Raw genomic sequence first — 13,842 nt, 5'->3', positions numbered from 1 at the left:
ATTGATGTTGAAGGTGAATAGATTTAATATTCATGTATTTGCCTGAATGAAAAACATTTGAAAGAAATTTTGCTTTCTTACAACAGCGGCTATGATTTTATGTACTGAATGGATGTACTTTGTGTAAAACATTTGTGTTAATTAATCTAATGCATTTCAAGAAGCTCAACTTTTTATTTACAGTTTATGACTACTACTGATGATGCAAGTTTATATTTTCGAGCAAGGGTAGTGCATATGCAAAGTAAAGCCGAAAAAAGCTCAAAGACCTTTATTAATCCACCTAGTGGTGTAATAATGCCTTCCTCATATCACTTATGTTTTCAAAAGCATTACTAGAAAATTCTGCCGAGATTTTTTTTAAACTTGAACAAAATCAAAAACTTTCTTTTGTATAAACTACTATCACTTTTTCAATTTGAAAATAGTTATGTCAAATTAATATACTACACGCTATACAAAATTGAATGAAGCACGTTGTGTGCTAGTCGGGTGCGTTTTTTTTTTTTCGTACCAGCACGTATCGATGCGTACCGATTTTGCATCATTTTGTATGACAGTTTGAAAGTTTTGATACTCATTGTCCTATAATTTCGGAACCGGAAGATAGATGAAATTTAACAGTATCTTTGAAAACACTAAGAGCTTCAATTTGTATCATAATGTGTAAAAATCGGTTTAACCGTTGCTGAGAAATCGAAGTGAGTTCTCCACTATTATCGGTGCTTCCGGAAGCGGAAACCGGGACTAGTAGTCCCAAAGTAGATTTATATATCCACTAACTAACAAATCAGCCAACTCGATGACTTTAGTAGTACGTTTTAGAAAAATGTACACCGCGTTTCGCCATTGCTTGTAAAAAAATACTTATGAAATTGAAAATTTTCGGTCGCGCCATCTCTGAGAAAAGTGAGTGACAATTTTTTCCATTTTTTCGGTGCAGCACCTTTCTTTCGAAAATATTGAGGGCGCGTTGGTCTTCTGCGCACAATAGTTATCAAAAACTGACTGGACATTCGAAATGGCCGGAATTGTCAACATAAGTAAGCGTCGTGTGTATCAACATAACGCCACCAAAAGATCAAAAATCGAACATACGTAGCCCGCGAAAATTCAAAGTTCGCGAAACTTTTTGAACAAACCTCTTAATTCAAAATGTTCAGAATGCATTCATATCAGAACACAACAGAAGCATAATAATAAAGTATACATACTTGAGAATGTCTAATACGATGTTCCATTAGATCGGCACCTAAGAGCTCTTCGTTCGGATCCATTCTGATTGGCACTATTTTGTTAATAATCCACAGAAGTGCTAGTGTTGTACATATTGACCAAGAAGCCAAGCATAAAGCTGATAGCGATTGAACACCAAGTAGATACCAACCGCCTCCTTTCAACAGTCCCAGCCTCCCATTTGTTGTAGCGAGCGGTAGAGGATTATCGGCAAACAAACCCACTGCTAAAACACCTGCAAAACAAATTCTTAAAGTAGCTTATTTTAGTATGTACTGGTAGATAATACAACCCCAAATTCCAGCTACTCCATGAACTGCGCTCGCACCAACTGGATCATCGACACCCATTTTGTCTAAAAGGGGCATACTTAAACAGCATAAGGCCGAACCAACAATTCCAATAACAATAGATTCCCATGCGTGGTACAAGAAACAACCTGCTGTAACCGATACCAATGATGCCAATATTCCGTTGATAAGATCCACAATATCTAAGCGACCTTCGTTACGAAACATTGAGTATCTGTAGAATTTCAACATAATTTTAATATATATAACAGTAAATAGTAGAACTCACATGGAAATGCTTACAAAATGCTAAAAAATCCACCGCCAAATGAACCCATCATTGTCATTACAGCGGCTCGAGCAGCATAGACCCATTTAGCTCCACTAACTCCATATGTGCTACCTGAATTGAACGCAAGCCATCCCCACCACAAAACAAATAGTCCCATGCAAGCATTGACTGGATTTCCCAATGGCAAGGGGTCTAAGCCCTTAGCATACCGTCCAAGTCGGGGGCCAAGCATTATAGCTGACGCGAATGCCGAAGCTCCTCCAACAAGGTGAACTGGGCCACTTCCTGCGATATCAACTACGCCTAATTTACTCAGGAAACCATGCTCACCCCAAACCCATCCAGCAGGAATGCAATAAACAATAGTATTGAGGAATGAAAATAAGCAATATGCTTTGAAATTGCACCTGAAAAAAAGAAAACGTAAGTTTGAATAGACAAAATCAACATTCTTCGGAAATAATTATCAAATAATATAAACAGGCAAATACAAATCTCCGTTAGACCCGAGGAAAGTGCCTCTTGAGCCAATTCGTTTTGATATAGTACGTGAACACACACATATGTGATAAGCAAGGAAAAATACTGATTATATTTGATAAAATTAAATACATGAAAATTTGTGCACGTTTGTGTCAAATTCACCATGCTTGACATTAAATTGTTTAGTCTATATTGTTCATCTTTATCACGTTTCATTTCAAATTCTACATTAATAGCTATTGGTAACGTGTCTGTAATCGATGTACTGTTTAATTTAACACTCTTTAAAATCGAGGCATCACATATCTATCCCGATGTTCACCTGCACGAGTATAAAAGGTAAACCTAGAGTGCCTATAACCAGAGTGACGACATCTCATCCGTAATATTGGCAACAATTCAAAACATGATGGCAGTTTCGTTAGCTGATCGAAAATCGATCATCTCTTCTTGTGTTTTACACAAAACTGGACGACGTGGTGAGGACCGTTCACTAACAACAGTAAAAACATACTATCTTCATGACATAAAGCCTCAAACGTTCAGGTCGCATTTGCTTTTCGCACGTCGGTGTCGAGCAGTTCTCAACTAGCAGCTGCAACAACAGATCATCAGTAATCGCATTCAACTTCCTAATACTGGATGTGGATTCTGGAACTGAACCATGGATTGAATTCGAATTCTGGGAGAAAAAAATCCTAAAACTGAGTTTAATATTGTGAACTTAATTTTAGGTTTATAGTTAAGTTTCAGATATCAGTTCAAGATTATAGGTTCAGAAATTAAAACTCTGAAAATGAGCTTTATCTGGATTCCGAACTACAATTTTGTAAGTGAATGCGGAACCTGTTCCATATTTCGAATTTAGTAATGTCACAGTTCCTGAATCCAGATTTTTTTGTGTAATAAAATTAATGATAGCCATAATAATTTAACAGTTGTGAAGAGCTGATGAACTCCGTAAATCGGTTCGTTCTAGAACAATTGAAATATTTATTTGTTGTATTTTTTTGCTCTCATTTGTTCCGTATAATGTAATTGAATGGTAGAATATTTTTGCTGTCAATAAGTCGTACTTTAGTATAGATGCACCGTCCCAATTCTGAAAGCGACACAATAAAAGTTTCAACTAATACAAATATTATCTATACTCGGAAGTTTGAAAAAGTATGTCAATTTTATTCGTATTCACGTCCTCCAGTTATGTCTGTGACATTGCCCACTCGTCTTTTTTGCATTTTTCACTCAATAGAATTGTTTCCGACAACTTAACATAAAGTTAAAGAGGACGATCTTATTAACATATGGTTTCACACAGAACAGCGCTTAACAGTAAGTTATGTTCACACATACATATATTTATATTTCATAATTCATCCAAATAATTTAGAACGTTATGATCAACTATGATGGGAAAATTATCAATGATGTTATCATCTCAGAGTTTAATTATACATTTTTGGGTATTGCGTTTAAATGGCTTGCGATATTCGAAAGAATCCAGTGCATTCTAACAAATTTTCATTGACATCCCAAGAAATTAAATGCGTACAAAAACAAGCAGTGATTATATTTAGAAACATCATAAATTATCGATATGGCCTCAGTATGTGTAAAACAGTAAAATCAATTAGCAGTTTCATCATAATAAGAAGCGATGTGTCATCATTTGTGTGGCAATGAATAAGAAATATCTACGTGATTTGGTCTAGGTCAGGGGTCGGCTACCTGTGGCTCTTTGGATGTGAAGTTACTGCTCTTTATTTTCATACGCAAATATTATTTATTTTATAAGAAGTACTCAAAAATGGTTTTAAATCAATATACGAAGATTGACCACTTGGAATTAAAGAACGACGAATTTTACTTATTTTACTAAATTCGGCAAGTTTTTACTGAATTTTCTACAACTTACAGTTCGTGCATTAGTTCGGTGATTGATTTGATTTCAAAGCGTTTGGTAATAAAATTTTCGTCGATCTGTCAAAATCTGCCTAGCAGTTCTGCAAACGCAGTAAACTCTAACGGATGGTGAATTTGATGTCTATTCTGATTTAAGTATTCGCCTCACTTTCTCCACTTAAGTGCAAAAGAAGCTTGAAAATCTTTTTCAATCCACTTGGTGGTGTAATGATGCCTTTCTCATACTACTTTCCATTAATTTCCAAAATATCACTTAAAGATTCTGTCAAGATTTTTTAAAACTCGAATCAAATCAAAATCTCTCTTTCATTTTGCCGTTTCAACCTTCCGAGCGAACAGACGTGATTTGGATTTACTGCGAAAGCATTGAAAACCAGTTGTGTGTGTGATAAAGTGGTCGGACGATATTGCGTGATAGACAATAGTGCTTTTTCCTCTGCGAGGTTTTTTTTTCGCGTTATATAATAGAACAGTGCCTTATTGTGAGCGGTCGATCGAAACGGTACCGTTAGCCGGTTATTGTTCCGCCGATCAAGGCCAAGTGTGCGGATTATAAACAAGCGGCCATTGTTCCCTGTGTCGATTGTGATCGAACATTGAAGTGAAGTGATACCGTTAGTCCATACAAACTATAAACAGTTTATTTGTGCCTTTTCCTCGGTGAGGTTTTTTGCACCTTCGCACCGAACCGTTAGCTGGTGCTTTGTGCTTTTCCTCGTAGAGGTTTTTTGGCATCAATTGAAGTGGCAATCGACCAAGAGCAGGTCTTGGCGACCGTTCCTTGCATTTGTACAACAAGCTAAGTATTGCCTTTTTCTTTATTCTTATTACTTATTACAGTTTATTGTTGCATCCCTCTTATAATTTACCACTTGCCTAAATATAACCTCGTGCTACAGTAAGCACAATGAGTCCTCCCCCTCCAGACGAAGAAATGAAGACAGATCCTAATCCGCCTGTTGTTGACAGTAATAAAACCCCCCGGATTAAGGAATATTCCGATGAACCCTCGCTATCGACCGGTCCATATGTGGTGTACTTCCGGACCAAATCTAAAGATAAAACATTGAATTTATTGACATTAAATAAGAACCTGACGTCACATTACCCGACTATCACACAAATAGTAAAAATGCGCTCCGACAAACTCAGGGTCTCGTTGACCAGCTTAAAGCAGGCTAATGAGATCGTTCGAAATGAGCTCTTTACGCGGGATTATCGCGTATATGTACCAGCCCGCGAAGTCGAAATAGACGGCGTGGTCACAGATGCAGGTTTGACTTGCGCAGATATTCTTGAGCACGGGGTTGGCGGTTTCAAAAACCCTTTACTCAAGAATCTGAAGATACTGGATTGCAAACGCTTGCATTCAGTATCGATCGCCGAGGATGGGTCAAAATCTTATCCTCAATCGAACTCGTATCGTGTGACCTTCGCTGGTTCGGCTTTGCCAAATTATGTCCTTCTGGACAGGGTTCGTCTACCCGTACGTCTCTTCGTGCCGCGGATTATGAACTGTACTAATTGCCAGCAATTAGGACACACAGCCTCCCATTGTGCGAATCGGCCCCGTTGTTCGAAGTGTGGAGAGCGTCATGCGGATGGCTCTTGCGGAAGAGATATTGAAAAGTGTCTCTACTGCAGTGAGGGTCCGCATGATCTCTCAGCATGTCCCACCTACAAATTGCGTGGAGATAAGCTAAAGCACTCTTTGAGGGAACGCTCCAAGCGCACATTTGCAGAAATGCTAAAGAGTGCTACACCACCAAGCCCATCTGCAAATCCCTATGCTTGCTTGTCAACAGACGAGTGCGATTCAGACGACCCTCTCGAAGGCACATCTTCGGCCATCCCTCGTAGCAACAGGAAAAGGAGAAATATTTCCTCTCATAAGCTACCTAGTAAGGGTTCGAAGGTGGCCCTTGAGGGGCCTCCAAAAGTAACAGCTAATGGTAGTGTTAGTAAAACACCGAAGCAAAGAATAGCTCCTGATCTAGAAAAACTGAGATCTGATAAGGAGTTTCCAACACTTCCTAAGACAAACAAAAACTCAATTGCCCCTAAAGACCAGTCAAAGAATCAACCAAATGCTGGATTTATTAAATTCTCTGATATAGTGGACTGGATTTTTAAAACTTTCAATATCTCTGACCCCTTGAAAGGTATTTTGATGACCTTTGTACCCGTAGCTGAGACGTTTTTGAAACAGTTGACTGTAAAATGGCCCCTTCTTTCAGCGATTGTATCCTTCGATGGCTAATTTATCCAATGAGGTCAAGGATTTGATCACTGTTTTACAATGGAATTGCAGAAGTATCATCCCAAAAATTGATTCCTTCAAACATCTATTATATACCACGAATTGCGATGCATTTGCATTGTGCGAAACTTGGTTAACTTCTGAAATATCTCTCAACTTCCACAATTTTAATATTATTCGTTTGGATCGAGAAACCCCCTATGGAGGAGTACTTTTGGGAATCAAAAAGTGCTATTCCTTTTATCGAATTAACCTCCTCTCGATACCAGGTATTGAAGTTGTTGCATGTCAGGTTACAATCAAAGGTAAGGACCTTTGTATTGCTTCCATCTACATTCCCCCTAGAGCCTCGGTTGGGCATCAGCGGCTCAGTGATATCATAGAACTCCTTCCCGCACCAACGTTGGTTTTAGGAGACTTTAACTCACACGGTACGGGATGGGGTTGTCTTCATGACGATAACAGATCAGCTATGATCCATGATATTTGTGACAACTTCAATATGACAATATTGAATACGGGAGAAATGACACGGATTCCTGCACCACCAGCAAGACCAAGTGCGCTGGATTTATCCCTTTGCTCGACATCGCTACGGTTGGATTGCAAGTGGAAGGTAATCCCCGATCCTCACGGTAGCGATCATCTACCTATCGTAATTTCAATCGCCAACGGATTAAGACCATCGGAGACAATCAATGTTTCGTATGACCTCACACGAAATATTGATTGGAAATATTACGCAAATGCGATGTCTGAGAAACTGGAAACAACACAAGAACTTCCTCCTGAGGAAGAGTACACGCTTTTGGCTGGCTTGATTCTCGACTCCGCGATTCAAGCTCAGACGAAACGTGTACCCGGCGCGAAAACTAACATCCTTCCTCCCAATCCGTGGTGGGACAAAGAGTGCTCATCACTGAACGCGGAAAGATCTTTAGCATTCAAAAAGTTCAGAAAATATGGAACACCTGATAATTATAGAAATTACGCAGCGCTAGATAAGCAAATGAAGAACTTAGTTAAAGCAAAGAAACTAGGTTACTGGCGACGGTTTGTTGACGGATTAACAAAAGAAACATCGATGAGCACTCTTTGGAACACAGCCCGACGAATGCGAAACCAAAACACCACGAACGAAAGCGACGAATATTCCAACCGTTGGATATTCGATTTCGCTAAAAAAGTATGTCCAGACTCTGTTCCGGAACAGAAGATCTCCCGCGCCGCGACATCAAATACAAACGAAACACCGTTTTCGATGGTAGAGTTCTCACTTGCGCTCTTGTCATGTAACAATAAGGCCCCGGGGTTAGACAGAATCAAATTCAACTTGTTGAAGAATCTGCCTGACACCGCCAAAAGACGCTTGCTGAATTTATTCAACAAGTTCCTCGAGGGTAATATTGTCCCACACGACTGGAGACAAGTGAGAGTTATCGCCATTCAAAAACCTGGGAAACCAGCCTCCGATCACAATTCGTATCGGCCGATTGCTATGCTTTCCTGTATCCGGAAGTTGTTCGAAAAAATGATTCTCTTCCGTCTAGACAATTGGGTCGAAACTAATGGCTTTCTTTCAGATACACAATTTGGTTTCCGCAGGGGTAAAGGAACGAACGATTGTCTTGCGTCGCTCTCAACAGAAATTCAAATGGCATTTGCTCGTAAAGAACAAATGGTATCAGTATTTCTAGACATCAAGGGGGCTTTTGATTCAGTTTCTATAAATATCCTATCTAAGAAGCTGCACCAGCATGGTCTTTCGCCGGTTTTGAACACCTTTTTATATAATCTATTGTCCGAGAAACACATGTATTTCACACATGGTGATTTGTCGACAATAAGATTTAGCTACATGGGTCTTCCTCAGGGCTCATGCTTAAGCCCCCTTTTATACAATTTTTACGTAAAAGATATCGATGAATATATCAACACATCTTGCACGCTAAGACAACTTGCCGACGACAGCGTTGTGTCCATTATAGGATCCAAAACTGCCGATCTGCAAGGACCATTACAAGATACACTCCACAACTTGTCCACGTGGGCTCTTCAACTTGGTATCGACTTCTCTACGGAGAAAACTGAGCTGGTTGTATTTTCAAGGAAGCGAGAACCAGCACAACTACAGCTTCAACTAAGGGGTGAAACCATAGCTCAGGTCTTCACATTCAAATATCTCGGGGTCTGGTTCGACTCCAAAGGCACCTGGGGATGTCATGTTAGGTATCTGAAACAAAAATGCCAACAGAGAATTAACTTTCTTCGTACAATAACCGGATCATGGTGGGGTGCCCACCCAGGAGACCTGATCAGGCTGTACCAAACAACGATATTGTCCGTAATGGAATATGGATGCTTCTGCTTCCGATCCGCCGCGAACACCCATTTCATTAAACTGGAAAGAATTCAGTATCGTTGTTTGCGTATTGCCTTAGGTTGCATGCAGTCGACTCATACGATGAGTCTCGAAGTGCTTGCGGGCGTCTTACCGTTGAAAAATCGATTCTGGGATCTCTCATATCGATTGCTAATCCGATGCGATATCTTAAATCCGATGGTGATTGAAAACTTCGAAAGGCTTGTCGAGCTCAATTCTCAGACCCGTTTTATGTCCTTGTATTTTGATTACATGGCTCAGAATATTAATCCTTCTTCGTTTGTTTCCAACCGTGCTCATTTGTTGGATACTTCTGATTCTACTGTGTTTTTCGACACATCCATGAGAGAAGAGATTCGTGGAATTCCGGATCACGTGCGCCCTCAAGTGGCCCCAAATATTTTTTATAATAAATTTAGAACAGTCAACTGTGAAAAGATGTTTTACACTGACGGATCAAACATCAACGAGTCCACAGGCTTCGGCATCTTCAATCAGAACATCACCGCTTCGTACAAACTCAGTGATCCGGCTTCAGTTTACGTCGCAGAATTAGCTGCTATTCAGTACACCCTCGAGATCATTGAAACGTTGCCCAAAGACCATTACTTCATTGTCACGGACAGTCTAAGCTCAATAGAAGCTCTCCGGGCAATGAAGCCAGGAAAGTATCCCCCATATTTCCTGGGGAAAATACGGGAACACTTGCGAACTTTATCTGAACGGTCTTATTCAATATCGTTAGTCTGGGTCCCTTCACATTGTTCCATTCCGGGAAATGAAAAGGCAGACTCATTGGCTAAAGTGGGCGCATTAGAAGGTGATATTTATGAAAGACCAATCTGCTTCAATGAATTTTTCAGTATTTCTCGTCGAAGAGCACTTGAAAGTTGGCAAACTTCATGGAGTAATGACGAACTGGGACGATGGCTACATTCCATTATCCCTAGGGTATCGACGAAACCTTGGTTCAGGAGGATGAACGTGAGTCGCGATTTCATTCGTGTTATGTCTCGGCTCATGTCTAATCACTACACATTCAACGCACATCTTCGGCGTATTGGGGTCATGGAGAGCGGTCTCTGCACCTGTGGCAACGGTTATCAGGACATCGAGCATGTCGTATGGTCATGTGTGGGGTATTGTGACGCCAGGTCTGTTTTAAAGGACTCCCTCAGGGCCCGAGGTAGACCACCTGATGTTCCGGTTCGAGATGTGTTGGCGAGTCGGGATATATCATATATGTTACTCATATATAAATTCCTTAAACACATTAATATACAAGTGTAATCTGCGTTAGTTACCCCTGTTCCTCGACTGATGCGAAGAAGAAACTCCACCCACAGGTTCGACACTAACATCCGCCCGAATCTCCCCATCCCTCGTCTGTCCACCATCTTCATTGAAACTAACAAGATCTTTCTGCTTTCACTAAATTTTCTGCTTCCCCCTCCCACGTTTTTTCACCATCTCGATGTCAACTAATTAGATCTTTGTCGTTCTTAGTCATTTTGTTCCCATATCCCCTTTTTACTCTGTTCTCCGTAATATTTACTTCTCTGTATATTTTTTTTTTCATTTTCCTCCGTAACATCATCATCATTACCCACGGACGGCCGCTGTAGTCTATGAGATGAATATGGGCCACCCGCCTAGTATTCGTAGCCTGGGGGTGTCCCCCGCGAACCCACACGGACAGAAAAAAGCGGCTAATACCAAGATACTTACCAACGTGTTACATTCAGTACGCCGGCCGGTGCCGATTGCCAGCTGAAGGCGGGATCTGCCAAAGTCATTACATTATCTTAATATACTATCCTAGTTTTAAGTTATTTGTTAATTAAAATTAGAAAAAGCCCTTGGCATCTTAGAGCTTAAGCAGTGTGCCTTAATAAATTATATGATTGAAAAAAAAAAAATCTCTCTTTGGGTATAAACTACCATAACCTTTTCAATTTGTAAACAGTTACGTAAAGTTAATATAGATTAACACGTGGTAACCCTACACGCTATACAAAAATGAATAAAGCTCGCTGTGTGCGAGACGGTGGTGTTTTCTTCTTCCGTACAAGCACATACCGATACGTACCGGGTTTGCATAATTTTGTATAACATTTAGTTTGAAAGTTTTGACACTCATCGCTCTATAATTTCGGAATCAAAAGTCGGATTTGGATGAAATTGCACAGTATCTTTTAAGACACTGAGAGCTTTAATTTGAATCATGATTTGTGAAAATCGGTTTATCCGTTGCTGAAAAATCGAAGTGAGTTCCGTTTTTGTAGCCTTTTTTCACTATTACAAGAGCCTCCGGAAGCGGAAACCGGGTACTAGTAGTCCCAAAGTAGATTTATGAATTTTGCAGTACATTTTATATAAATTTACACCTTGTTTCGCCATCACTTTTGAAACAATACTCACGAAATTAAAAATTGTTCACTCTTCGCGCTGTACTACCGGAACCGGAAGTCACATCTGGATCAACTTTTCTGAGATTTTCTAAAGAATTTTAAGACCTTTTATTTGCATCGGCTTTATAAAAATCGGCTATAAAATTTCCGAGCAAATTGAGTACGTATTGCCTCGTAGATTTGCACATATTGCCTTGTAATTCCGGAACCGGGAAGTCGGAACGACATAAAATTCAAAAGCAAGCTATAGGTCTATACGACCTGGCGTTTGAATCTTAGCTTGTGAAAATCGGCCACGCCATCTCTAAGAAAAGTGAGTGAGAATTTTTTTCATTTTTTGTGCATATCACCCTAAAATTCCGGAACCGGAAGTCGAATCGGGATAAAATTCAATAGCGATTTATGGGACCATAAGACCCTGCATTTAAATCTGAGTTTGTGAAAATCGGTTCAGCCATCTCTAAGAAAATCGAGTGACACATTGACACATACATACATTTTGTAATCTCTACGAACTGAGTCCAATAATATGTGATACTCGGCCCTTTGTTCAAAAGTTGGGTTTCACAGTGATTGCATACCCTTTCCATATGAGAAAGGTAATAAAATTATGAAACACAAATTCATTAAGACGTTGTTCAGTTATTCGGTTAATTTTTAATCCTCAAATAATTATTCAACTTTTATTATGTGTACATTTTTTCAAAGAACCCAATCGATGTCATCCACCTTCGTCTTGGACACAATTTTAGTACATTAGGCGAGCAAAAAAGGGTCCCAAGTATTGGTTTACCATTTCCCAAAACACTTACCTCCTTCGCTCAAAAATAGTACCTTTAGTATTATATTTATTTCGACAACTGTTGTACAACGGTTCACTTTGTTCAAATAATTTTTCAATTACATTAATTTGTGGATTGACATGAAACCACCAAGTTTTTTGTAAAAAGCAATTGTACGAAGATAAGCAGTTGAAAGCAATGAAACAGTATTTTGAATGAAAACCGTGGAACCAATATTTCTTCCAGCTTACAATAATGATTCGAACGATGAAAAACAGCACTGTTGTAAAAGCTCGAATATTTTCTTTTCGATAAATCAATCACATCGCTATTGCTTTAAGTAAGGGGTTATGTACCTTCTGGATCAAGAAAAGAATCACAATGTTATGATTACTCTTGGAAGTAAGAAAATGATTTCATCTCAAAAAATTAAAAAGCATCGAGCTGTACATGTTTTGTGATGTTTGTAAAAAAAAATAATTTCGTTGCATGTGAAAGATTGTAGATTGAGCGCTCCCTGCCGCAAAACGCTAGTGAAATTGCGGTGAGCACGATATCTCAAAAAGTCCGGATATGCGGTTCAATGCATAGGGCGCTGATCTTACAAGCCAGTTGTCGTATGTTCCAACCCCGACCTGGAAAAATTCTTAGTGCTAGGATCGTAGTACTAGCCTTATAATGAATGTATACGCTATAAATCGGCTGCGTAGTCTGTTAAAACAGTTAGGCAAATTCCATAAAAGGAGTGCAATGCCAAAAGTTTGCTTACGATATCTCAAAAACCAAGGGATCGAATAATTTCAAGTTTTTAGATGTTGTTCCTAATTGCTATAGCTAGTTCGTGAACGGAGGATTTTGCAAAAAAAAACAGTTTTTGCATAATTTGGCAATGTTTTCTCCAAAAAAAATATGTACATATTTTTCGGAAAAAAACCTCTTTTAATGAACCTAGTGATACTTTTTTCGTTTTACTTATATTTTCAAAAATATGACTAAAACATTCTGTTAGGAATTTTTTCTTTTCAAGCTTGAATAAAGTTATAAACTTTCTTTGGGTATAACCTAACATAACCTTTTCAATTTGTAAACAGTTATGTCAAGTTTATAAAAAAAAATCTATTTTTTGCATCGTATGCATACTTTTATTGAATTTATTTTATCGTAATTCTTTATGTATTCTAAAGTTTCTTCTGATAAGATGGAAAGATGGTGACTTTGGTCAAAATGTAAAATAGTAAAACGAAATAATTGTCAATTATATTACAATAAACGCTATATCTAAATAAAACATAGCTGTAAGTTTCAGATTCGATTTATTAACTTTTTCATTTCATTGTGCTTTAATTTCTTATCATTTTAATATACAGAATGTTGATAACCAACACGTAGCGATTTTCCATTGTCATTTTGTATGTCGGTTTAATATTGTTGACACTCATCGCCGTATAATTGGGGAACCGGAACTCGGATCTGACTGAAATTGCGCAGTATCTTTTAAGACAATGAGAGCTATAATTTGAATCATGATTTGTGATAGTCGGTCTAATCGTTGCTGAAAAATCGAAGTGAGTTCCGTTTTTGGATCTTTTCTTCAGTATTATTGTTGCTTTCGGAAGCGGAAAAATAGGTTTATTTAGCCACGAATTTACAAGATCAGCCTACTAGATGAATTTACCAGAAAGTTTTTTCAAAGTTTGCCTTTTGTTTCGCCATCATTTAAAAATACTTATGATATCACTGAAAAAATACGCAAGAAATTAAAATATTTTCACTAACCGCGCT

General features: G+C 38.7%; 1 protein-coding gene across 2 annotated transcripts in view; it reads right to left on the bottom strand.

Moving 5' to 3' along the window:
• Nucleotides 1-13,842, bottom strand: part of LOC131432942 (putative ammonium transporter 2) — a 46,130-nt gene that overhangs the window by 13,418 nt on the left and 18,870 nt on the right. For both annotated transcript variants that reach the window (XM_058599538.1, XM_058599537.1), the window contains 3 exons: nucleotides 1,830-2,225; nucleotides 1,529-1,761; nucleotides 1,215-1,471 (listed from right to left, as the gene is read on the bottom strand). In XM_058599538.1, coding sequence (XP_058455521.1) covers nucleotides 1,215-1,471; nucleotides 1,529-1,761; nucleotides 1,830-2,225 — 886 coding nt within the window. The remainder of the gene's footprint in view (nucleotides 1-1,214; nucleotides 1,472-1,528; nucleotides 1,762-1,829; nucleotides 2,226-13,842) is intronic.

This window comes from Malaya genurostris, chromosome 2, assembly GCF_030247185.1.
Source record: "Malaya genurostris strain Urasoe2022 chromosome 2, Malgen_1.1, whole genome shotgun sequence".
Lineage (NCBI taxonomy): Eukaryota > Metazoa > Arthropoda > Insecta > Diptera > Culicidae > Malaya > Malaya genurostris.
Note: the sequence above shows the minus strand (reverse complement) of the source record. Positions and strands in the feature narration are given on the sequence as shown.